This window comes from Melozone crissalis, unplaced genomic scaffold (genome assembly GCF_028551555.1).
Source record: "Melozone crissalis strain CALT ecotype California unplaced genomic scaffold, PUWL_Pcris_2 ptg000006l_1, whole genome shotgun sequence".
Taxonomy (NCBI): Eukaryota; Metazoa; Chordata; class Aves; order Passeriformes; family Passerellidae; genus Melozone; species Melozone crissalis.
Genome location: NW_026535784.1, coordinates 49,307,015 through 49,330,248, shown reverse-complemented (window position 1 = coordinate 49,330,248; position 23,234 = coordinate 49,307,015). Strand labels below are relative to the sequence as shown.

The 23,234-nt window shown below is 41.8% G+C and overlaps 1 protein-coding gene across 17 annotated transcripts in view; it reads left to right on the top strand.

Moving 5' to 3' along the window:
- The window catches only part of ADGRL3 (adhesion G protein-coupled receptor L3), a 490,221-nt gene that overhangs the window by 279,861 nt on the left and 187,126 nt on the right, over window positions 1–23,234 (top strand). For all 17 annotated transcript variants that reach the window (XM_054296033.1, XM_054296021.1, XM_054296027.1 and 14 more), the window contains one exon: window positions 1,898–2,007. In XM_054296033.1, the coding sequence (XP_054152008.1) occupies window positions 1,898–2,007 (110 nt within the window). The remainder of the gene's footprint in view (window positions 1–1,897; window positions 2,008–23,234) is intronic.

Sequence of the window (23,234 nt, the reverse complement as noted above, 5' to 3'; positions counted from 1 at the left end):
TCCCCATTCAGACCCTTGTATCATGAAGCTTTTAGTCTCTTTGGTGATATTGCAGAAGGTAGCATGCATTTGAGGAGGTTAAAACTGTGCTGTTCACATACAGCTTTCCAGGTTGTGTTTTCACTTCTGTTTTATGTAGCCAAGTTCTTGCATTAAAAAGAAAGGGCCACAAAGAAATTCTTGACCATTCGAAGCAAAGGCTGCCTTGCAAACAGAAAGAAAACACAACACAGATGAGCTCTAAATGTCCCTCCACCTCCAGTTCCTCCTAGTTCTGGATCTTTACTGCTGATTTTGAAAGGTATCTTTGATTCATTGCTGTTATTCTGTGTAATGTGGCCAGTGCTGTCCCTTCAGCCAGGAAGACTATTGATTAGACCAGTGAAATTGCTCTTTGAAAGGCACATTGCGCCCAGTAAAGGATTTTTGTTGAAAGTGAAATTCTGGATGATGTTCAAAGCCTCTCCTGGAAAACTGCCCACTTGCATGGTCTGAGCTACCTGTGATATCCCAGCATGGGTGAGGACATTATCTTTTTTGTTAAGGGAATTATTTTTCTGTCTATATAACAAAACTAGTCACTTGCTGTGATAACTGTTGTCTTTCAGCTAGAAAACAGGAGAATGTCCCAGCCCTCTGGATTATCTGGGATCCAGCAAAACAGCCTGATGAGCAAGCGTATCCACTCTTATTATTCCTTCCATAAAATTAAAGAAATTATGGAGCTTAAGGCAATTGCTAATGAATCAATTTTAATTTACAGGCTCAAATAAAATCCGCATTAAGGCTGACAAACTGTAGCTTCAGGTAAACACGAAGCATTTCCACTGCAGACCTAAATGAATTCTGTGCTGGATGTTACAGCTTCTGCCAGAAGAGCAGGAGGGTCAGGGGTCCCATTTCATGTCAGAGGAGGCAGAATCCTTAAGAAAATAAATGCAGTGGTCTAGCCCTTAGGAGGTCTCTTTCTGGCATGGAAAAGCAGAAAAATCAAAGACTAATAATATTTCTCTCTCTTTTTTTTTAAGCAAACAAAGAAGCAGATGATTTTTCTCTATGGAATCACTGTTTGCTAAATGCTTTTGCATCACTAATTGTACATTAGAGGTGTTTGTCCCATGAAATCAGAGGCAAATGTGGGTTTCTACACATGGACCAGTATATGCTCAGGAAGAGCATCTTGCAGAACCCAACCTCTGTGTGTGTGCTCCTAAGCTGGAAGATGCTCACTGCAGCAGGAGGGGTCAGTTCCTTCTCTGTCTTCATGGAGAACAAGCTTTCTGGAAAAAGTACCTCATTTCAGGAGGTGCATCCATGCTGGGCAGAATGATGGAATAGAGCTTAGCCATTTGTGCCTAATGCAAGGGTGTTGTCTTGTGAATGGGTCAGACTGGGAAGTTTCTCCAACAGGCCTTGTATGAAACAATGTTTTGGTTTTTAGACAGCTTATTTGGTGATTTTTTTTCCTCCCACTCAAGTGTTGCTGTTTCTAGTCTTTGCTTTGGCTTAAAGAGTGTTATACAAGATAACTGGTTTTGTGAGAACGCTTTATAAAAATGTTGCAAAACATATTATTATGTCTGCTATAAAACATGCAATGATTATTTTTGCTGCCATTGTTGGTTTAGTCCTTGCATTTTATTTGTGGGGATGCTAGTAGTAAAGAAATACCTCCTGGAGGGGAAGGGTTGTGCCACCATGCCTCTTCTCTTTTGGTAATAAGCTGATGAAGATGTCGATGTTTGCCATCAGCCTCTGCGTGCTCATTGCTGAGCTTCCCCAGGGGATGCTGGAGTCCTGGCTCCTGCATCTTTTTGACACTTGAGGGACCACTCAGCTTCTTAAGCTGTCCTTCTGTCTGGCCTGTTTCCTGACTCTCATCTCTGTTGCTTTCCAGGTGCAGTAATCGGACCCAGTGTGCGGTTGTTGCCGGCCCTGATGTGTTCCCAGACCCGTGCCCCGGCACCTACAAGTACCTGGAAGTGCAGTATGAGTGTGTCCCTTACAGTATGTATCCTGATATATTTGCACTTGTTATTTCAGTAGAGATTTATTGTGCAGATTGGGACAGCCTTGAGCTTGTCCCTTGTTGCTCAAGGGCGAGTAAAGCAGCCCATGTGCATCATATGAGACTGAGCTGATAAGATATGAAAAATTGTTCTCTGTGTCAGGTTTGTGCTTAGGTTAAAAATATCCTAATAATGTCTCCCGTGTTGTACAGCATAACAGTGACATATCATCTTCTGGAAAACACTTGGGAAACCCCATTAGAGAAAGCAAACCAGAGGAATGAAGCCCTATTGCTGGCTTACAGCTTCTCTTTACAGAGGTTTATGCTTGTAATCATACAGCAGTGTGCTTTGACTGACCTATGTCCATGTAATTGATGGCATTTGATAAGTGCCTTAAATACAGTATTGTATCACCAAGGAGGTAGGAAGCTGTTGTTTTGGGTAATTTGATGTTTGATTGTAGAAAAGTACTAATTTATAAGCTTCCAAAGTTACAAAGGCAAATTACAGGCAAGCCATTTAGACTGAATTTTTGAGGGTAGAAAGCCAGTCACCTGAGATGACAGCAATATGTGCCAAGTGGGAAATTCAGAGCTACAAAAAGTTGTGTACCTCAGAATTTGCCTTTCTGTAGAAACCAAATTTGTTACATGCAGGTAAGGCCCTACTGCCAAAAAGGGCGTACATGAAAAAGGAAATAACAATGATAGTATGAGAAGTGCACTTTTTATTAGCAGTTGCAGAGAGCTGAGTGATGAATAACAGCACCATTTCCAGGTTTTCTGTTTGAGCAGGCCAACGCTTATTGCAGCACACCTCTCAAAATAATAAAGCAGGTATGGGAATGTATGCTTTCAACCTACAGTGTTGTATTGAGAGAGCAGCAGGAGGCATCAATCTGCTGAAACCCAGAGTTTGGCTCGGGGACTAAGACCATCTTTGTTGCCTCAAGCAGGGGCTGCGGGAGAGCAGACGTGGCTGAGCAATGGCAGGCACCCTGTGCAGAGGGGAAAGCAGAGCCCACAGCCCCTGGGGTGGTCCCCATGCCCCAGGTGGGAGGTGGCCACCTGCCTGCTGCCACAGCCTGAACAGGCTGTGTGGTCTTTGGTTTCTGTGAAACTCCAGGACCACCTCTCTGAGTAAAGGGGACCTCTCTGTTGAGGGACTCAGATACTCTGCTGGCAGCAGTCTCAGTGTGTCCAAATTTGATTTTTCTAAACAAAACTGTGAAGCTTCTAAATGCAATGATGGAATACTTTTTATGGGGTGAGCTATTAAACTCATGTTTAATGGAAAGATTGACATCAGGGCTTAGGATCTACCCTATGAAGCAGAATATACTCCAAATTATAGTTTAGAGTTATTCCACTCTAAATGAGGCTTTTCATTTCAGAAGCAACACTGTGTATGGAAAGGGTTAGGGAAGATTGGTTTCAAGTTATCACAGCAGGTTGTATTTCCCTGTGATTTATGATTTGCATGAGGGTATGCTGTTCCCTCCAGAGACTGGGCTGGTAAAGCAGTAGTCATTACCTGGTACCCCTCCACAGCCTTTGTTGCACATAAAACAAAGAGGAATAGTGGTGCCTTGTGAGAAAGGCAATATGTCAGTATTACACCCCAAAGTGTTAATTGGCCCTGTGTACAAGAAGTAGAATAACTCTTGTGAGAGGCTGCTCAGTAATAAATGTACAGTAGGGATTGAGTATTTTTTAATGATCTGAATGTAGGGAGGAGAAGGAAGACAACTGACATGCTGCTTTTGCAATTAAGGTAGGAGCTTTGATGGCTGCTTCCTCCACTTCTTTATGAATCAAATATGGGGCCTCTTCAAGTAGAGTTAGGGAGGGAAGACAAAGGACAGGCACATGATGAAATAGGATCTAGTATTCTGAGGTTGTTGTTGTGTGTTACCTAGGAAATTTTGGGTCAAATCTTCATGTGTTGTTATTCAGTGTAGCAGCAGTGAACTAGGTTGTGTTTAAGCAAACTGTGTCCCTTCAAATGCTGGCATGGAGTGGGAAACCTAGAGCTCCATTTTATTCTTTTCCTGCCTTAGTCTGTGCCTGGCTTTGTTGCTGCACCTCTATTTCTTCCCTCAGAATGGTCAGATTAACGTTGTAGATAGATGTTCCCCACCTGGGCCCCATGAATGTCCCATAAGTGAAAGTCACCCAATTGATGGGGAAGGTGTCAGCTCTGGGCAAGTAGGTCAGCAAAGGCATGTCTGGACCAAAGCCACGCCTGGTGGATGAAATCTGTTCCTTCTTTTCTGCCCTGTTACTGTCAGAGGTCAGCTCTTGTCACTGAGCCCACATGCCCCTGTGCAACCAGCCTTTGGGAGTGGTGGGCTCTGCCATATGGCCATCTGCTAAAGGAGCACCTCAGCTGCACCATAAAGGAATTAATATTTCAGCAGGCAGTTGTACTCGTGTGCAATTCCAGCTTGCCTTTGTCTGGTTGGATGGTTTGCTCCTCAGAGTTTCAAATTACTCTTTATGGACAGAGAGTGGGTTTACCCAAGTGTTGGCTGAGCAGCAGAAGGGAGGGTGTGTGCATCTCAAGAGGAGAGGGTTTGGGAGTCATCTTTAACAGATGTTGTTAGGACTGATCCTAGGTACTTTTGCTCAGTATAGTGCTAGTGTATCTCCTCCCCCAAAGAAAAAAAAATGGAAGATTTAAACCTCCATTCATTAGTATGTTTCTCTTGAGATTTTATTATTTATTTATTAATTCTTCCACCACTAGCTTATATCGTTTTCTAGAGGAAATCATCCCCCTTTCCTCTCAGATGGGGAAAATCTAAGTGTCCTCTAACTTCAATAGCTCATATATTGTAAAATCTCCTTTTCATTACCCCACACACTGCATTTCTGTGTGTTCACTAGATACCCCTGACAAGGAGAGTTTTGTGAGCCTGCAGTTACTCTCACCATGTGGACAAGATGAGAGATGATTATGCAGATAGCCCAGTCCTCTCCTCATGTATTCCTGATCCTGTAGTTGCTTTATTGGGTAGCAGCAGCCTTCTACTAGAATGGACAATCATTCCAGGACACCTGGGCTTCTTAGGTTGCCCCCTGACAGTGAAAAGTAGGTGATATCAGCAGTTAAAAAGATAGCAGACCTAATTTGTCAGGCTTCAGTGGCATCAGTTTTCCTATTTTTCTGATATCAGAAAAAATAATCCAAATAATTCTCGCTTTCTCAAAGCAGGCCTTAGCATGTGGCATGTATTTCTCTTAACACTTGCTTTAGGTACTGCCCCTTTTCTTCTGAAATACTTAACACTTTAAGTATTAATACTTCAATATTTAATACTTTACTACTCCAATTTTCTTGAATTGAATTTGCTTTTAGCAATTACTGACCAGGAGAGATTTTCCATGATTTTTCACTGAATGTATACTACTGCAAACCTGCAGTCTGCCACTGCCAGAGCTGTGGACATGTTTCATAGTGGAGAGGTGACTGAGCTGTTTTGTGCTGTGTGTGAATATGAGAAACCTGACATGATGAGGGTCCCCTTGATCCAGTACTCTGTTGTTTCCTGCTGCATTTTTTCCCTCTGCCCTTCTCCCTTTACAGAGCAGAGTTAATTGGGTAATGGGAACAGCAGTGGTGGAGGTGGTTTTTAAAGCTAGGTCAACACTCTTATTGCAAACACTTCACTATAATCTTCTGGTGCTTGTACAATCCTGTTGTCATGGTGCCAGTACATTTAGGAGTAAATTTTTTCTTATTTCACCTTTGTAATGTGCTAAAGGCCTTCCTGTTTTACCCATGAGCCAGTGCAGAAAGGAGTGTTTTATCCGAAGGTGTACATGAGACCAGTGGCCAGCAAGAGAGCCCAATTTTGGAAGAGCAGTGGTGTTGGGAGAGCTGGCCAGCTAGTTGTCACTCTCATTAGACACATTGTCCAGGTTTAGAGCAAATTTTGGGAAGAATCCCCCAAAGGAGCTCTGGTGGGAAAAAGCAGATCCAATCGGCTCCTCCCCCCAAATGGTCCGGGAGGGAAAAAAAATACCTCCTTGGAGAAAGGTGAAAAAAACCTGTTTATTAAACAATAAAACCAAAACAATATCAAACAATGAGACCCCTTGCCACTCTAAAAGAGATGACAAACTGAGAAAACCCTGAGAAAACACTCAGTCTCTGATCAGTCCCTCAGTGCTGGAATTGTCGCAGGCCAGGCCTGGCCCGGTGGGCCTCAGCTGCAGCTGCCGGTGCTCCCCTGGGTGTTCAGTTCAGAGCAGTTTCAAGAGTTCCAAAGAAAAGGGAAAAAACACAGTCCAGGGAACTTCTTTGCCTCAGCTAGCTAAACTAACTAAAAAGCAAAAGAAGAGCTCTGTCTCACTGTCTGTCCATCTGCAGGCAACATAGTCCAGGAGCAGGAATGTGGAGGAGTGAGTGCAGTGTCTGAAAACAAACTGTGCACTTCTTCTCTCCCCCCTTCACTCTCGGAACACTCTTAAAGGTACAAAACTTATTATTCAGCATAAACAGAATGAGACGATTGGGGATAAAAGCATCATATAGTCAACCCAGGATACGCATTTTCTATCAATAATGCGAGAAACCCAAACCCACCCTTTGGTTTTGCTAATGCTGCCTCTATGTACGTGACACTCCAGCCGTCCATATTTTAGTGGTTCTGCAGGTATTTTGGAGGAGGAGGAGTGGAGTGAACAACCCAGCTGAGGCTCCCTTTTCTCTCTTGAGAACATGTGCTCTGTAGAACATGGCAGTGGCACTGCCCTTCATGGGTGGCACTCCAGATCAGAAGAGGGGTAAATTCCAGCATGCAAGCAGCTATTGCCTGCTGGCTTAGACTGAAATTTAGGGATTGTCTGCATTTAGTTTTTAGTTGGGTTTTGAAAATGATACTAGTTGAAAGCACGAGAGGTATTTTGGAATGCTTTCTTCTGTTCATTTCCCTGTAGAGACAACCTTACAGGCTCCCAAAGATCCAGCACAGTGTTGAAAAGAAGATTTAGGTGTACCTGAGTCAGATTTACCTTCAGTTTTCAGATTTACCTTTACTTTTCAGTTTATTCTGCACTCCCAGTTCCATTAGGCTCTAGGTTTTGGAGGTCACAGAATAACTTGTGCACTGTTGTCTTTCAGAAGCAGTCTGTTTTTCAAACAGGAAATTGGAAAATTTAAGCTATAGGATAGGGCAAAGTGCCAAAAGGGTGGTGACTCAATGAGGACAAGCCCATTGCTGCATTGATGGAAGGAATGGCAGCAGCAGGAGGGTGCCTCAGGCATGGCATGTCCCACTGTGATGATAACCTGCCTCACACCCAGGCCACCAGCCTTCCATCAGCTTTTGATATTGGGGAGATCTGTTCAAAGGGATGTTTCTTGCAAGGGAAAAATGCTCATGGCTTCCAGGGAAGGATGAATTGTTCATTCTTTCCTTTCTGTTTCTTTCTGTGTGGGCTAATGTGAAGTCACCACATATCTCTGGTACTTACAGAGAATTTCCTTCTTCTTTAATACTAACAAGAGGAAGGGAGAAAAAAAAACCACAAAAAACCACAGCACATGAGCATATTTTATCCTTTCTTTTCTTAGGACTTTTTTTCTTTTTAAACATGGAACCTGAAATCACATTTCTCAGTTGCTGTAGTGATGGAAGAAAGGGTCACAGCCTGGCTAGAAATATTTCTTTTATTGCTGATAGAAGAGTAGATGGGCTCACGTATCAATAAAAGTGAGGGACGGTAAGTGTGATGTGGGAACAGAATTCAATAAAGTTTTATTGTATCACAAGTGGACTGAAGTGCATTTAAAAACATTAAATGAAGGCACACAATATCTGCTCTGCTGGACCTTAGGGCCAGTGAATAGACAGATAATTGAATAATGACGTTTTTAAGAGAATACAAGCACTAGAAAGCAAACTGATATTTTTGTTGCTCTAAGATTGTTGGTAGAAAGGGAGAGAGAAGGGGGAAGATGGGACAAAATTGCAATCTGAAAACAGTTTAATGAGACCACTTTTCCCAAGAACAAAGTTCTTAATTATTTCTGGAGTGCTGTAAGGCCATTATGTGGCCTCTAGGCTTTCCCTCTGTGTTTTCTTGCTGCCTTCTCCATTGGTAGAGAAGCAATGTTTGCCCACTGAGAGCAGGGCTGTGTTTTGTTAAACAAATGGACTTGCAGCTTCTCTGTTTTCTTTTGCCCTGGGTTTTTATGTTTGCTTTGTTTCTGTTTTCTCCCAAGAGAATTTGGTCCCTCAAGGCCCAGCAGGGAAAATGGCAAATGTTCCCAAGGGATTAAGCCTGACTGTTGGCATTTTGGCCAGTAATGAGTGAATTCCCTCCTGAAGCCAGGCCTCCTTTGTTTGATTTGTTAAATATATTATTTTTGTGCATGGGTTGGGAAGAATAAGTAAAACCAAAGAAAAAACAAACAAGAAAAGCCCCAAACCAAAAACCCAACAGCAGACATAACTATCCATTATGATTATTTCTGAGCAGAGAATCTTTGTCTCCTGCTGACAAATTGCCTTTCTTCCAGTGCTTACAGTTTCCTGGAATTGCAGTCAAAAAAACCTATTTTTTTTTTGTACTCACTGAAATTCCCAGCTTTGCTTGCTAGCTTGTTTATTATTATTATTTTTTTTTAATCTAGAGAGGCAGAAATAAATAATATATTGCTTCCCTTATCAGTCTTCTTCTTTTACTGTGTGTTTGTGGGGAGAGTGCATCTATACAACAGCCCACTGGAAAGCACTCTTAGTTAAAATAACCTGATACTATGGGCCTTTGCAAACCTGCAGGCTGACCTGTCTGAATAGTTGCATGCATAATGTTCAAGAAGGGAAGGAAAGCTAAGAGCTGGGGAAATAAAGGTATTTAAAAATTTGAAGTAGCCTGATACAAAGGGAAATGAGCATTTTTATAGGGCACGCTGAAATAAATGGCAACATGGTTAATTTTTGACTATGAGATGAGTTTGGCTTAAAATAAGGAAGTTGGATGGTTTCCAGTGTGTCTGTAATACATACTGGTTTGAAGGTGTGCTGTCAGCCTTGAACGTAATGGATTTTCTTGTGGGGATAAATTAGATACATGTTAGGCAATCTCCACAGTAGGAAGGCCATCACTACCTGGTGCATCTCTGAGTTCCAGCATGCTTCCATGAAAAGCCAGCTCCTGCTGGCTTCTGTCATCTCTGTCCTTTCCTCTAGGTAAAGGAACATCTCTTCATGTCTTCCACCCATGACAACATGAGCCTTTGTGTGAAAAGTAATTTTTCTCTCTTGCTCTCTCCTGAGTGTTTAGCTGATTGTCTCCTGAACCAGCTCACTGCTCCCTAGTCCTAGGCTTGAAGTTTTGAAATGCCTCCATGCTCTGATGCATTCTGTCTTTAAAACATGCAGTGATTCTGGAAATCTCCATGAACAGCAGGTTTTGCTCCCATATGTGTTTGAGTTGCACAAGCTCTCTTTATCAGGAAAGTCACCACAGTGCTGTGCTCATCTCCTTTAGGTCTGAAATGCTGCAGGGGATGAGAGCTGGAGTGTGGTACAGCCTGGGCAACCTATGAACTTCTCAGATGATCATGGGATGCTTGATTGCACATTTGTTGATATTTTTATTATATTTTGAAGCTTGTACAGCTGGGAGAAATTGTTTTGGGTTTTTTTTTAAAGAATATAAAAAGTTTTCTGTGGTAGGGCACAAGAGGCAAAATTCACATCTCCCCCCACCATCACCTCACTCTCAGAAAATTTGTAGTGTGGAGACCCAGACTTTAAATAAGTCAAAGAATTTAGTGTAGGTCTGTTATGTGTTTCTCACATAGGCTGTTTTTCTTGTTATAGAGCCCTGTCAGTTCTCCTGAGGGCCTCTATAATTGGTTTATTATGGAAGTTGAAGGTGGAAAACTGTGATGCGTAGTGTAAGTTATTTTATGAAGATTATGAATGTAAGGGAGTAATTTAATTCCTTGTGTGACTTCTATGCACTATTTATTCCTTTCCAATACTGACCCATAGCAGCTGATTTTTTAGTGAGAAAGTGTATGGGTTTGGTTTGATTCTACTCATTTAAACTAAAAGTTGCTTCAAATCTTTCAATCTTTTGCCCGGCTTCGTTTGGCCTTTGAGTCTGAATCAGAGGTCATTCAGTTGCAGGGAAACTCCTTCAGCGTCAGCAAACTTTGGGTCAGGTTCCTGATAGCCTGAGGCTGTCTGAATTTGTTAGCTTTTTTTCAAAAATCTCATCTTTGTCACACCCATTTCTAGCATAGTAAATAACTGATACTGTCTCAGCCAAAAAGGGAATTGTAGTCAATACTGCATAGAAAGAAGAATGAAAATATGGGATATTCTTCAATAAAGTAATAGACTGCAGTCCTCCCACCTTTTCAGCTGATGGTTCCATATCTAAATAGTGAGACATCTTTGTAGTATCTGAAATAGATTTGTGCTTGAAATAGATTTGTACCTTAATAAAGATGCTGACAAAACATAGCAGGCTGACCCCTGCAAACCCTTTTCTGGAGCACCAGTGGGAAGAACTCCACTGGCTTTAAGTCATCTGTACCAAGCTGTGTTTTTCAATTCTTTCTGACGTGACACTTGTAGATATTTGCCACCAATTTGCTGCCTAAGCATAAACCCACACTTCCCAATTGTCTCTGAACAAGTCTGTCATCATTTAGGGAAATATATATTTCTTTCCATTTTTAATAACCTATTGCCTAAATTGTGCTATTATGCCAAGCACCCCCTGGAGATATTGATATGGATTTCATATGTTTTATAACAGATCTTCATGGAAATAATATTTATATTTCCACGTTTTATTCCTATTTTCCTTTAATTTCTCTTATAAGAAGTATTGCAAAGGTTTCTTTCATTGGTGCAAGCAGTGTAAGGAGATTAAGACCATCCTTGCCAGGTGCTATTATAAATCCACAAAAGAAATGAAATACATTTATTGGGTTTTATTCTGGCCAATAGGGAGAACAGAATATGTGTATCCAGTGGCTAAGTTGAGGATTGAAGCTCATTTCTTCTAGCACATGAGGGAGGAGGAGGGAGGGGGGAAATTTGAGTATATTAAGGCAAATCCCTTTAGTGTGTGAAAGACGAAAACGCATCTTTCCAGATCTAAAAATACAACTTCGTTGAGTTTCTTTATATTAAAAGGGCTCCCAGGAAGAGAGCCAAATACATCTGAATGTATTACTTCTTTCCCTCATTTCCTCCACTTTTCTTCCTAACAACATTTCCAGTCAACTTATTCAGCCTGCATGAAACCACTGTGGTTGTATGCGCCTCAACTCTGGCAAAGGAGACAAACATGGACTGCATAGTATTTGATTTTTGTTAGCTTCTGTTTCCAGAAGGAGTAAAATGGGAGGAATTGTCAAGACTAAGGCAAAAGGGCCTTCCCCAGGGTATCCTTTTGAAAAACAAAACACCAAACAAAATCCTGCAACTTATTTCCAGAGGTTTCTTATCTGAAAGTAGTCATGGCATGTCATTTACCTGGGCTGATTGCCAGACTATGCAGAAATATTCTAAAGGGCTTTTCGAGGTGTGTCTTTTTATTTATTTTTTTCTTTTTTTTTGGTGGAGGGGGAGGTGGGTGGGGTGAGGGGGTGGGGAGTGGAATGATGACCAATTCAGATTAAAAAATATTTATTCCAATTGATTTCACAGATTAATGTATTGCTGAGGGTCTAAACTAATCTCCTTCTCCAAAGTCCTTTTTCACTCCATGGGTAACTTAAAAATGTCTAATGTAGTTTTAAAAAATGCCTTAATCTCATTTATCTTTAATTTCTCTGTTCCGCTCTGCAAGCCCACATAAAAAGATTTACAGTAGGTATTTATCCCTTCCAATATCAAAAGCAAATTCCCTTCCAGATCTCAATTTTTACTGATAATCCTCAGAGATGTATAATTTTAATTTACCTTGCAGATGACGTCTACCTGGTTTCTCTCTCTGCTTTTATGAAGGTATTATTCAGCTGCACCTCATTAACTCTGGTTTGTTTTTTTGTTTTTTTGTTTTTTTTTTTTTTTTTTTTTCTCTTCTCTCTTGTGTGTCTTGAATAGTGTCTGTGAGTGGAACTATTGTCTTGTCCTTTGCTGGAGTGCACATGCTGGTGCAGCTGGGGCTGGCATGTCACCACGTAATCCAGCTGAGTCCTTTCTTTTTATCCCAGGAGAGGCGGCGTCGGGGCCTTGTCCTTTTTATTTCTTTAAAAATTAATAATCTCGCATTTTTCCATTTCATCCCTTACAATGGCTTGCAGGACCACACAGATGCACGCTTACGCACCTGAAAGCTTCCAAAAACCTCAGATGTTCAGATCTGCAAAATAATGGTTCTACTAAACAGAACAGGAACTATTGTGCTCTTGGGATTTTGAAAATGAGTCTATTATATTTAGGTGCCCTAATGAAAGCTGAGCTTCCCTGGAAATCTACCTTTAATGTCTGTATAGGAAACACTCTGGCATCATTCCACCTATGTTACTATTTAAAGCAGCAAATTGTGCATTTAAGTGCTATTCTGAATGCAGCCCTAAAAGATGGTTCCACATTTCTGCAGCAAAACTGAAGGGGTGGAAGGAATGTCAAGTCCATGGAGCAAATGCAGACATGAGCTTGAGTATTTGACTTTGAGAAGAAAACTCAGGAAACAATGTACAGATGGTGTTGGAGATATTTTTTTATTAGTAAGACGTGGCTCAAAACATTGAAATTGTAAGATAGATGAGTTTCATAGTCTAGCCTCGTGTGGGAGGGCAGAGTGGAGTGGCTAGTGACTCTCTTTGGTATGAAATTACACTGTATCTCTACTGGTGGTCTTTTCCTTATCACAGGCTGAAATTAGTCCTGCTTCGATATAATCACATTTGTATCCTGCTGCTGCTTTGGGTATTTACACTCAGGTTTGGCAGCGCCTGAAACAGGAAAGGCTTTCACTCAGTAATCGGTATGGAGCTGAAGGTGTGGAGGCAGCAGCTACTAAAATGCAGCACAGAAAAAAGATGCTCCTCTCCCACAGGCACACCTGAGCCAGCTCTGATGCCGACCATGGCATGAGATGCAGAGGCACAAGCTGTAAAGCAGGGATAAATTTGCCACGTGGGTGTTTTGTACAAGGCACAGTTGTACCCCTGGTTTCACTCTGCCTTTCCCATTGGCACCACTGGGACACTCCCAGCCAGGCATGTGCTTTAAGGTTTGATGGCTGTCAGCTTGTGTGTTTGCATCTTATATAAGGTGTATGCAACTAACAGAAGCCTAATTTGGGGGGTCCTTTATGTGCTCAGGCTGGGGTTTCAGAGGAGAAACAAATAGGCCTTTGTCCATTTAAAGACTTACTCAGAAGAGTGAGCATGTGCCATGTACATTTCCAATGAAGTCAATAATTAAATATGTTCCAGATGACTCTGGTGGGGGAGGATATTAGTAATTACCAGAAAGTGACAAATCTACATTCTGTGGCTGGTGCTTTGAAAACAAAAAGTCACTGTTTCTAATAGAATCCATTAAAAATATGACCTGATTCAATTGTCATATTTAAGTTAAAATAATGTCTTAACTTTTGGACGGTATTTTCTGATTTTTTTTTAAATGGTCTTAATAGAGGTATAGTAGTTGTCTTTCAGCACATGCCTTTGATGAGAGCCCACGGAAACACTTGGGAATTTTCTTGTTGAGTTGGAGGGAATTTGGATGCAGAGAGTGAAACTGGACAGTATTTAAATCAGTGCAGCCTTGCTTATTAAACAGCTTGAGTCTGAGCCTTCACATTGGGGAGAAATTTGTGGTGCAGTGATGATAATACGGAGAGATTTCCAGAGTAAAAGAAAAGTGTTTCTTTCTTAAAGAGGACTGGTCCATTCTGCCATCTTGTCTCAGAAATGAAATTAAGTGGCTAACAAAGTCTCAAACCAGTTTTAAAGTATACAAAAACAATAATTCACATTTTTCCTTGGTAAAAGGAAGGTCACAGAGCTGTGGTTTGGGCATGCAGGGAGGAGACAGGAAAGGCCAAATCTCAATAAGAGTTGAAACTAGCCAGTGTTGTGGCAGATAACACAAAGCTTTTTAAAAAGTACTTTATTAGCAAGAGAAGGTCTAAAGAAAGCACTGGAAGTGATAGTTGTTTAAGGTGATCACCCCTTTAATGGAGATAAAGAAAAAGTGGAGGCATTCAATGTTATTTGGGTTTTGTTCCCTAATTTTTTAATAATTCTGGTAGGCCTTGGTCTTTCTGTTCCTTTCAGGTGGAGGACCATAAGTGTGTGGGAGCAGTGGCTTCCCTTTTGTGAAACTGTAAGAGACCAGCTGCATCAGCCAAATGTTGACAAGTCTGGTGGAAATCATCCCAGAGTGCTGATGGAACTAGCAGATGTTATGGCAAGACCCCTCTTCATCATTTACCAAGTATCTTAGGAGTCTGGGGAGGTTCCTTGTTGACTTGAAGGTAGCCAGTGTTATTCCAATTTACAAGAAGGACTGTTAGTCTAACCCCAGTTCCTGGAAAGTCATTAAGTATATCATAGTGGGGTACCATTGACAGGCATTTAAAGAATAGTCCAGTTGCCAGACACAGTCAGCCTGGGTTCAAATAGGCAGATCCCTGTTTAAATAATTTGGTATTCTTCTATGGCAAGGTCATTTACCTGGTGGATCAAAGATCTGGATATAGGATGGGACTGCACTAATAGCAAGTTTGCTGATGATCCCAGACTGGGAGTTGCTTTAAACTCTTTTGAGTGATGAGAGGCATTGCAGAGGAAGTACAGATAGATTGGAGCATCAGGCAATGGGACAAAATGTGGGACAAGAGCAATTGCTGGATTCTTTGCCTGCTGGGGGGGAGTGGCAGCTCTGCAGAAGGGGATCTGGGGATGAGGGTTGATAACAGCTCAGTGTGAGCCAGCAGAGTGCCCTGGCAGCCCAGAGGACAATCCCCATCCTGGGCTGCATCAAACACAGCATAACCAGCTGAACAAAAAACGTGATTATTCTCCTGTACTAACCACTGATGCAGCCTCCAGCTTGAGTCTTGTGTGCAGTTCTGGACCCCACAATATAAAAAGGAAGTTAGGGCGCTCTAGTGCTTCCAAAGGAGCAGTGAAAGGGATGGAAGACTGCTCCTGTGAGGAGCCGCTGAGAACTTTGGATTTGTCAAAGTTTGGAGAAAAAGAGTTCCAGTGACAGCCTTGTTGCCCTCTACAGATTGCTGAGGAAAGGATGTGGTAGAGGGAGGTGCTGAGCTCTGCTTCCTGGCATCCAGTGATGGGACACATTGGAATGGTTCACATTGGAATGTGCCTAAGGAAGCTTAGTGTTGGCATTAGGAAGCATTTCCTTACTGAGAAGGTCCAGCACTGGAGGAGGCTTCCTGGAGGGGTGTTTGATACCCCAAGCCTATCAATGTTTAGGAAGCATTTGGTCGATGCCCTTAGTATTATGCTTTGGTTTTTGGTGAGCCCTAAAGTGGTTGAACAATTGGACTCTAGATGGCCATTCCAGCTGAAGATAAACCATTTTTGCCATGGGAAGATGCTGATGCTTCCCAGTGAAATGATAAATGGGGTTTCCAGAGCCCCATGTGAATGCCTGGAGACAGTTGTACATTGTTGGTGTTATGTGTGGTAAGAAAGCTCAAACAAATTACTTTGCAACACTTTTTCATCTGAACATCTACACTCATGTGGAAATGGGTTTTTGCAGTCAAACACAGCCCAAATCTTATCAATTATGAATGGCTGCAACAGATGGTATATATTATTGTTTATAAGAATAAGTGATACGTTTCAAACAAGAAACACATGCTGCTCAGCAGGTTTAGCTGCCACTTCTGAGATGGGAACCAAATCCCTGACCTTGTCTTCCCCTCCACTTGTTGGATAACATCCTATTTTAATAACCAAAAAACGAAGACCGTGAAATATTGCACGATGGAAAACTGTGTGCAAACACCAATTCCGGTGTAAGAGGATCCTACTCTTTCTCAGCTTGCTGGGAGCTGCACCTGTCTGAAATTTGTGTTTGCAGCACAACTATCCATCAGCCTTTCCCAAGGGTTCATGGGACGGGGAATTTCTGCAAAACTTCTTACTTGAAGTTTCAAGAAGTTTGCAATGTTGCTGCAAAGAACTGGCTGTAGCCTGAGATCAAGGTATATATCATGATGATGTTGATGAGTGCTTTGTCAGACACCTGGCTTTGCAGAAAATACTGTCTATTCCTTCAGTTTTTCTTTTAATCTCCATTTGCTGCATTGCCTTATTTAAAAGACTGAAATAATTGCTCTAAATACAGCAGGTGAAAGGCTTTTGGGGCTAAAAGCCTGGCTCTAGAAGAGCAGTCCAGATGAACTGTAGCAGTCCTCAGAAATTGGACCAAAAGTCTTGGAAACTAATTCCCTTAACCTTGTGCCTATTTTTGCTATAGATATAAAATTCTATGTACATGCCTTATCTGGAAACAAACTGTGTAAGCATCTGCAGGATTGGTGCCTAATTTAGTGGAGAGAAGTCCATTTAAAAATCTTCATTGCTCTTACACAATTTGCTACAAAAACATTTGCTGTTTATGATGCAGAATCTAGACACATTGCCAGAACAAATGAGCCAGAGGTATTTTGTGATAGTAGCCATTCAAAAATAGAATCACAATAATTTGTTTATTTTCTGATTTATAAAATTGCTACATCATCTTGGCTGAAACTGTGGGTAGAAAGCGTGTGTTTTCTTGCTCTGGTGTTTTAAAATTCTCACTTAACATTCATAACACAGCAAAATACTCATTTCTGTGTCTTTAAAACCAATCATATTAGTTATTCCCCTGCTGAATTTAGTGCTTATTCAAATGCACTCTCTGGTCTCCTTGAAAAGGAATTTTGGCTGAATTTCTTTAGTGCAAAGCCCTTCCTTACTGCCTTGATAACACAGTGTTATCTTACTCTGTAATACTTCACCATACAAAGCAATCTCAACTCAAGGAAGCATGCCAAGAGACGCTGGGCAAAAAGCCCTTATGTTAAGTTTGGACTTCTTTCCCTTAACAGTGCAGCATTTGCACAACCTTCTCTTCAGGCAAAGAAAATAAATAAATCAAAACAAAGCTCTAAAGTTAACCAGAAAGTTTGTTTTTTTTTTTTTTTTTTAAGCGGTACTCTTGATATTTATTTTAATGAGAAGAAATCAACTTTATGTCACTTTTATCAGACTAAACTAGAGGAATTCCGCAGTGCTCTTTGCTGATATGGGACAAAATCCTTGTATTGTGCCCAGATCTGTATGTAAAAAGTTTCCAATGCAACAGCCTTTTTTAAAGTAGAATTTGATGCCTTGTGGGCCCTGTGTGGGAGTGTGGTGACAGTTATGCAAGGCCTAAGGGATTTTTTTTTTAATTTTTTTTTGATCTGGAGCTCAGGATAGGAAAAGGCAGGCTTAGGTACTGAGGGCCACCTTGGCAAGAGTTGCACCTCCTGCTACCCAAATGTGCTGCTTGAAGATGCACAAGAGGTGCACCCTTCTCCTTCTTCTCTCCAACTTGTGGTCATCCTTCCTGTGATGGTTCTGGCCCAGCGCTGAGTTACTGCATTTAGTGTGGCATTGGCTCTCTTTGCCATGCAGTTTGTGGGCTGCATGAATCTGAGCAGGATGACAGTCTCATTGGAACTCAGGATGTGTGGGAAGGAGCCCCAGGTACTCAAGGTTTGCAGTCTTTCTCATGATATCACAGTCCATGGAAATTAGGTGTATGGATACCATTAAGTAGTGTCAAGATGAGTGCTATCTCCAGAGAGATTATTTATCACTATCCTTTCCCTCTGCCTGAATTCAGGGGGGTTTTTATTGAAAATTCACCTCTCATCTCCCCTTTTATTCTTTCCACTTCATTTCTCACATTCCCTCTTACTCTGTCATAAATATACCTGCACAGCTGTGACTGTAGCTTTACAAGCTTCAGCCTCTTAAACCCCAACGCTGTTCTTTGCAGGTGACCTCACATTTCAGGAGCAGAGGCTCTCCTGGAACATGCCAGGAGGATATTGGCTAGCAGAGCATTGGATTTACAATTAATCAGTCAACTAAAACTTTTTTTTTTTTTAACCACCTTTTTCTAATCTCACCAGTAGAGAGTCCCGAAGTGTGACCCCTCTCAGGAATGCAGAATTAGCCTAACTTAGAGCTCACATGGCTTTTGTGGTACCAATGGTGTGTTTGTCTTTGGACAATCAATAGGGTCAAGAGGGGAGAGTTTGTCTGGTTTATGTCAGTGTTTGCCTGAAGTCAAATAGGTAGCCAATTAAATTTTCCAATATTGAATGAGAAGAGAGTGGTAGTGTCAGCTCTTCTACAAATGCCTATTAAATTACATGATGCAAAAGTGGCTGAAGATGATTCACAGCAATAATTTGACCCAGTTATATGTTTATTGCATTTAAAAGACAACTGGGGGCTTGATTTCATTGCCAGCTGTGTGGTAGTTAACGATCAGTAAGAAAGCATCAAACTGAGAACAACTTCTGTTTCTAAATACAGCCTGCCGCGCTGAATTTCAGACATTCCCAGAATGAACTGTGTGTGTGTGTGTAATGGATCTAAAAATAAGAAGAAATATGCTTTTATTGGAGACTAATGGTATATATTCACTGCAAAACTGTTCTTAACTAACAAAGAAAAATCATATGCACAAATGATGGACTTGCTTCTAAATGCACATAATTGCTCTGACCTACAGCTGTAGCACTCCTGATTAACGCTGGCCATAAATGAATGTCCTAACACAATTTTCCAACCTATGTAATTAGCAGGGGAAGACAAAATTGTTACTTCCTTTTCAGACTGACATTTTTACTGCAGCCATTAGTTTTAAAAACATCAGGCAAGAGCTCTGCCTGCGTGGTCTGTCCAGTATCATTGTTTAAAAATTCATTTGTGGAAACAATTGCACATATGATAAACATCAGTTTGAAAATTCAATTTACTGCATAAAGAATTTGGGGACATAGTTTTTCATAAAGCAAAATAAGTCAATTAGAGCCTTTTTTTCACCAACTGCAGGTTTTCTTTCAAGCAAAATAAGAGTGATTGGGTTTGGTCTATAAAAGTGTAGGCATTAAAGCTCCAAAGACAATGTGCTACAATAATGTTGAATCGAAGGTGCCTAAGAGAAAATGAATGTTGCAGGGTTTTGGGGTTTTTTTCCTTTGATTTTAGGTTTTATTATGTTGGTGCCTTGTTAGTTCCATTTAAATAAATGAAAAATGCAAATACTCTTGCTCTAAACCAAGAGACTTAAGACTTTATTTGAAAAGAAAAAAAATTCTTTCATGAACTAATTAAAATGTAGCATCAGGCTGATGTCTCTCTTCACCCAGTGCTGCAGTGGAGACAGTTCTGTGGTGATGGGTGGCAACTCTAAGAAAGCATGGCAAACTATGATGCTGTGGACATCACACGTAGAAACTTGGCTTCACTCACTTATCTTTCTAGTTGAGAAAGAATCCATTATGTGGTCCTGAATTTTGGACCAGTGGATGCTCCCATTGGGCCATTTGGGCAGGTTTTTGAAGTGGGGATGGAGCAGAAAACGGAATTTTGGCACTGCTTGTAGCCATATTTTTAGCTTAAATCCAAACAAAATTTGGTTTAGTTTCTCAGGGAGTTGCCCAATCAGATTGTTCAGAGATGAAGTTTTCTTAGCAGCCCAGTACCTGATGGCAGAGCTTTTCCAACATCATGGCCCCAAACCTAACTGACCTGGACTTAAAAATTGATACCAAGGAATTGCTGGGAACCCACATACTCTGTTGTGTGTCCCTGCAACATGCAATTGATCTACAAGCTGGGAATATTTGGGGCTGGGCACACAGAAGGAGTTCAGTGTTTTTGAAAACCCGGTCATGTCTCTGCAAGGCTTAGTCTGCAGGAGTTGGTTAATGCAGCCATGTCTGATTGTCTGATGCTTATCCTGCTCAAGGTGCTTTGCAGTGGACACTGCCTGCTGCCTGCACTATTCCTGCCTGCTCAGGCAACTGCATAATTGCAAAAAGATGAGTGAGAAAAATAGCATGTTTGGCATGTAAGCCTTGCCAAGGGAACTGATGATTACAAAAAAAAAAAAAAGGAGAAAATTTTCAGTTTAAGGTTCAGTTGTAATTATTTAGAATTTTTGAACACACTATCTCTTTTTATCCAGAAGAGCTAATCCTTGATCCTAATCCTCCCTGCAAAAAATGAAACTCATTGATATGAATGAGGAATACTTGCCGTATATCATTCTAAGGAAGGACAAACTTTCTGTAATTCTGTGGGACATACGGACCAGTGACATGTAGATGTTTCATTCTTAGTGTGGGAGTGTTGCAATATGAGGTATAGGGAGGGAAAGGCAAAACCTGCAGGTCTGTTCATCAGTCCTGTTTTTTTTCTTCTTGCTGATGACCTGACTCCCTTGTGTTGGATTTTTGAAGGAAACATTGTCTTTGCTTTACAGCGTAATGTTGGTGCTCCAGACTGCATTTCTATTCCCTGAGTATGAGATCTCACTTTACATTCCTCTATCTGCTGAATATTACTTTTAGAAAATGTAGTAAATAAACTCCACATTATTCCTGTTTAGATTAGTTTGATCATAATGTATCTGTTTCCTCCTGTCTTCCCCTGCTGTCTTTAAAATGTCCAGTAGAGGACTTTACCTGACATGAACTAATTTTTGGTTTGCGTCTTTCCCATCTCCAATTCTAATATTGGACTAGTTGAAAACTTTCTATTCCTTCTTTGTTTGCCGTAAAACTGCAGAGCAATGCCCTGTGATGGTGCTAAAGGTGATTTTAATTGTGGTCTGAAGTTACTGAGTGCGTGTGGTGCTAGGAGATACTTTTTCCTCTTAAAAAAGCTTCATTTGTACATGTGTTACTTAAATGCACTTGTGGGGGGGGGAAAAAAAGGTATTGTTTTTAAAGAGTTTCCAAGCACTTCAAAATTATTTTTTATATATAAATACAATTTTTTTCTTTCTATTTTCCTTTGAAATGTGCAGTGAAAACTGCTGAATGGTGATCTTCACATTTTCTGTGTGGATACTGTTCTGTACAAGAGACCTCATGTGTAACAGTGTTGAAAATCTAATCAGGAATGCTTCATGGAGCTGCAAAATCATTGCTGGATAAAACATTTTAGCAGGGAAGCAAAGCTGTAATTTCCAGAGAAGGTCGTGATTGCCAACTCTGTGTTGGCTGGGTGTGACCTGGATGAATACTGATGGTGCAGGAGGAAGCCCAGTTATGCCCTAACCTGATGGCCTCTCTTTTCCATCTCAGTTTTCCTTTTGTGAAGCGTAGCTGTTTTGTGGCTAAAGGTTGGAAAACAAAGCAAAATTGCGATTACAGTCAACAAGCTCAGCATTCTCCACGCTCAGGTCCCAGGTGTGATGACACTGTGTGCAGCAGTGCCATTTTCCACTCTTGACTTTGTGAGCAGGAGCTTTCCCTGACCTGCTCTGTAAAGCCCATGTTGCACACAAAAACCCAAAGTCCCCTTTAGATTTGTTAACAAAGAAATCAACAAAAACTGGAGTGTGGAGCTACACCTGGGGCTCCTCCCCAAGGACTGCACTGCTGAGAGCTGGAGTCCTCTCTGCACACCAAATACAAACAGGGGAGGCAAGATGTGCTTTGCAGAGCTGCTTAACCCTTTCTTGGAAGGAACTGCATCTCACTGTCTCTTGGGAGAAGCAGGGGCAGCAAGGAGAATGGGGAGGCAGTTTGGTGTTAATTTTTATCTCAGTCCCCACAGCATGCTTACACTACATGACTCTTTGTATAATCTAATGGGTAGATTCCTGCTGTTATAAGTAGGAAAATTCAGAGTGGAGAGTCTTGTGACTCTGAAGCCATTGTGTGCATGTCACACGCCTCACTGCGTTAGGCTGCCCTTGCAGTTGTGCTCGGGGAAAGCTGAGAACGTAACAAAGGGCATAACTGTGCCCCACTGGTGCCTGTCTATCTTGGCATTTATTTTCCTTAAGCACCTCAGCATCTCATTTCGCTCTCCCCTGCAGTGAATGCCACCCCAGTGTGGTCTCTCAGTGATCCTGAACTCCAGCTCTTGCTGTTGTGTTTTCCACTTTCTTGTGGTTCTGCTCTGTGTGTTTTTGAAGGTGGCATCTTTGAGATCCTTGGCCTCTGATGACATTGCTAGTAAAGGAAACAGTAAGGCCTTTATTCAGAGCCACTGCAAGCTGGTGCAGCTCTGATAGTGGCTATGAGGCATGTTTCCTCTCCCTGTATGGCATCTGCCAGTCTGGTGTAGCTCTACAGCAAGTGTGTACATGCAAATCTGCTTCCAGTTTTGTTTTACTTTGCAGCTTACAAGCCTTCTGCTGTGCAGACATCAGAAATAGGGGAGAAAGGCCATCAGTAAGAACACCAAATGCCCTGGTGCTCTATTGTTAGAGACAGAAAGGATGGTGATAGCCGTGCACCATTTGTAGGGGGGGCTGTGGTTCCAACCTCCTGCTGTTTGCCTGTATTTGGTGCCCATTGGGCAGCATCCCTGTTCCCATCCCCAGCTGCCTCAGACCTCATTGACAATGGTTCACTGGTAGTAACAATGCTGGTGGAGATGAAGCTGTCACCTCCTTGGCTGTCCCTGCTCGTGGGATGGGCACCACCAGCAGGTTCAAGCAAAGACAGCTGCCCTGACCACAGGGTGCTGGGGTGAGCAGCTTCTGAGCCTTTGCCAGCATCATGGAGGGTTGAAGTGTGACCAGAAGGCAATGGGGCCTTAGGCCATGGTCTGTGCTGGAGACACTCCTCTTGGGATCTGACTTGTGTAAAAGAGGAGCAGCTGTGTTGTGCACCACTTTTAAAATGATGGCTTTCCAAAGTGCAGCCTGTTCTGGGAGTTTAACTTTGGAAAGACTGAGGCCAGGCACAGCTCTCAAAGGAAGGTAAACAGCTTTTGATCTTGCTTCCTCTGAGGGACACAGAGGGGCATTTCTTACACACTTTGCTCCCTCCTGCTGCTTGATGAATTCAGGCATAGAGTCAGATCCATGGGGAGGCTGTCACCAGGAAGGGCTTGGCCAGTTTGCAAGCCTACACCTGAAAACAGTGCTGTAAAGTAACAAACCACCTCAGTTCCTGAGAGAGATCTATCTCCCTGTGACCAGACATTCTCCAGCAGACTCTGCTGATGGAAGACAGGCAC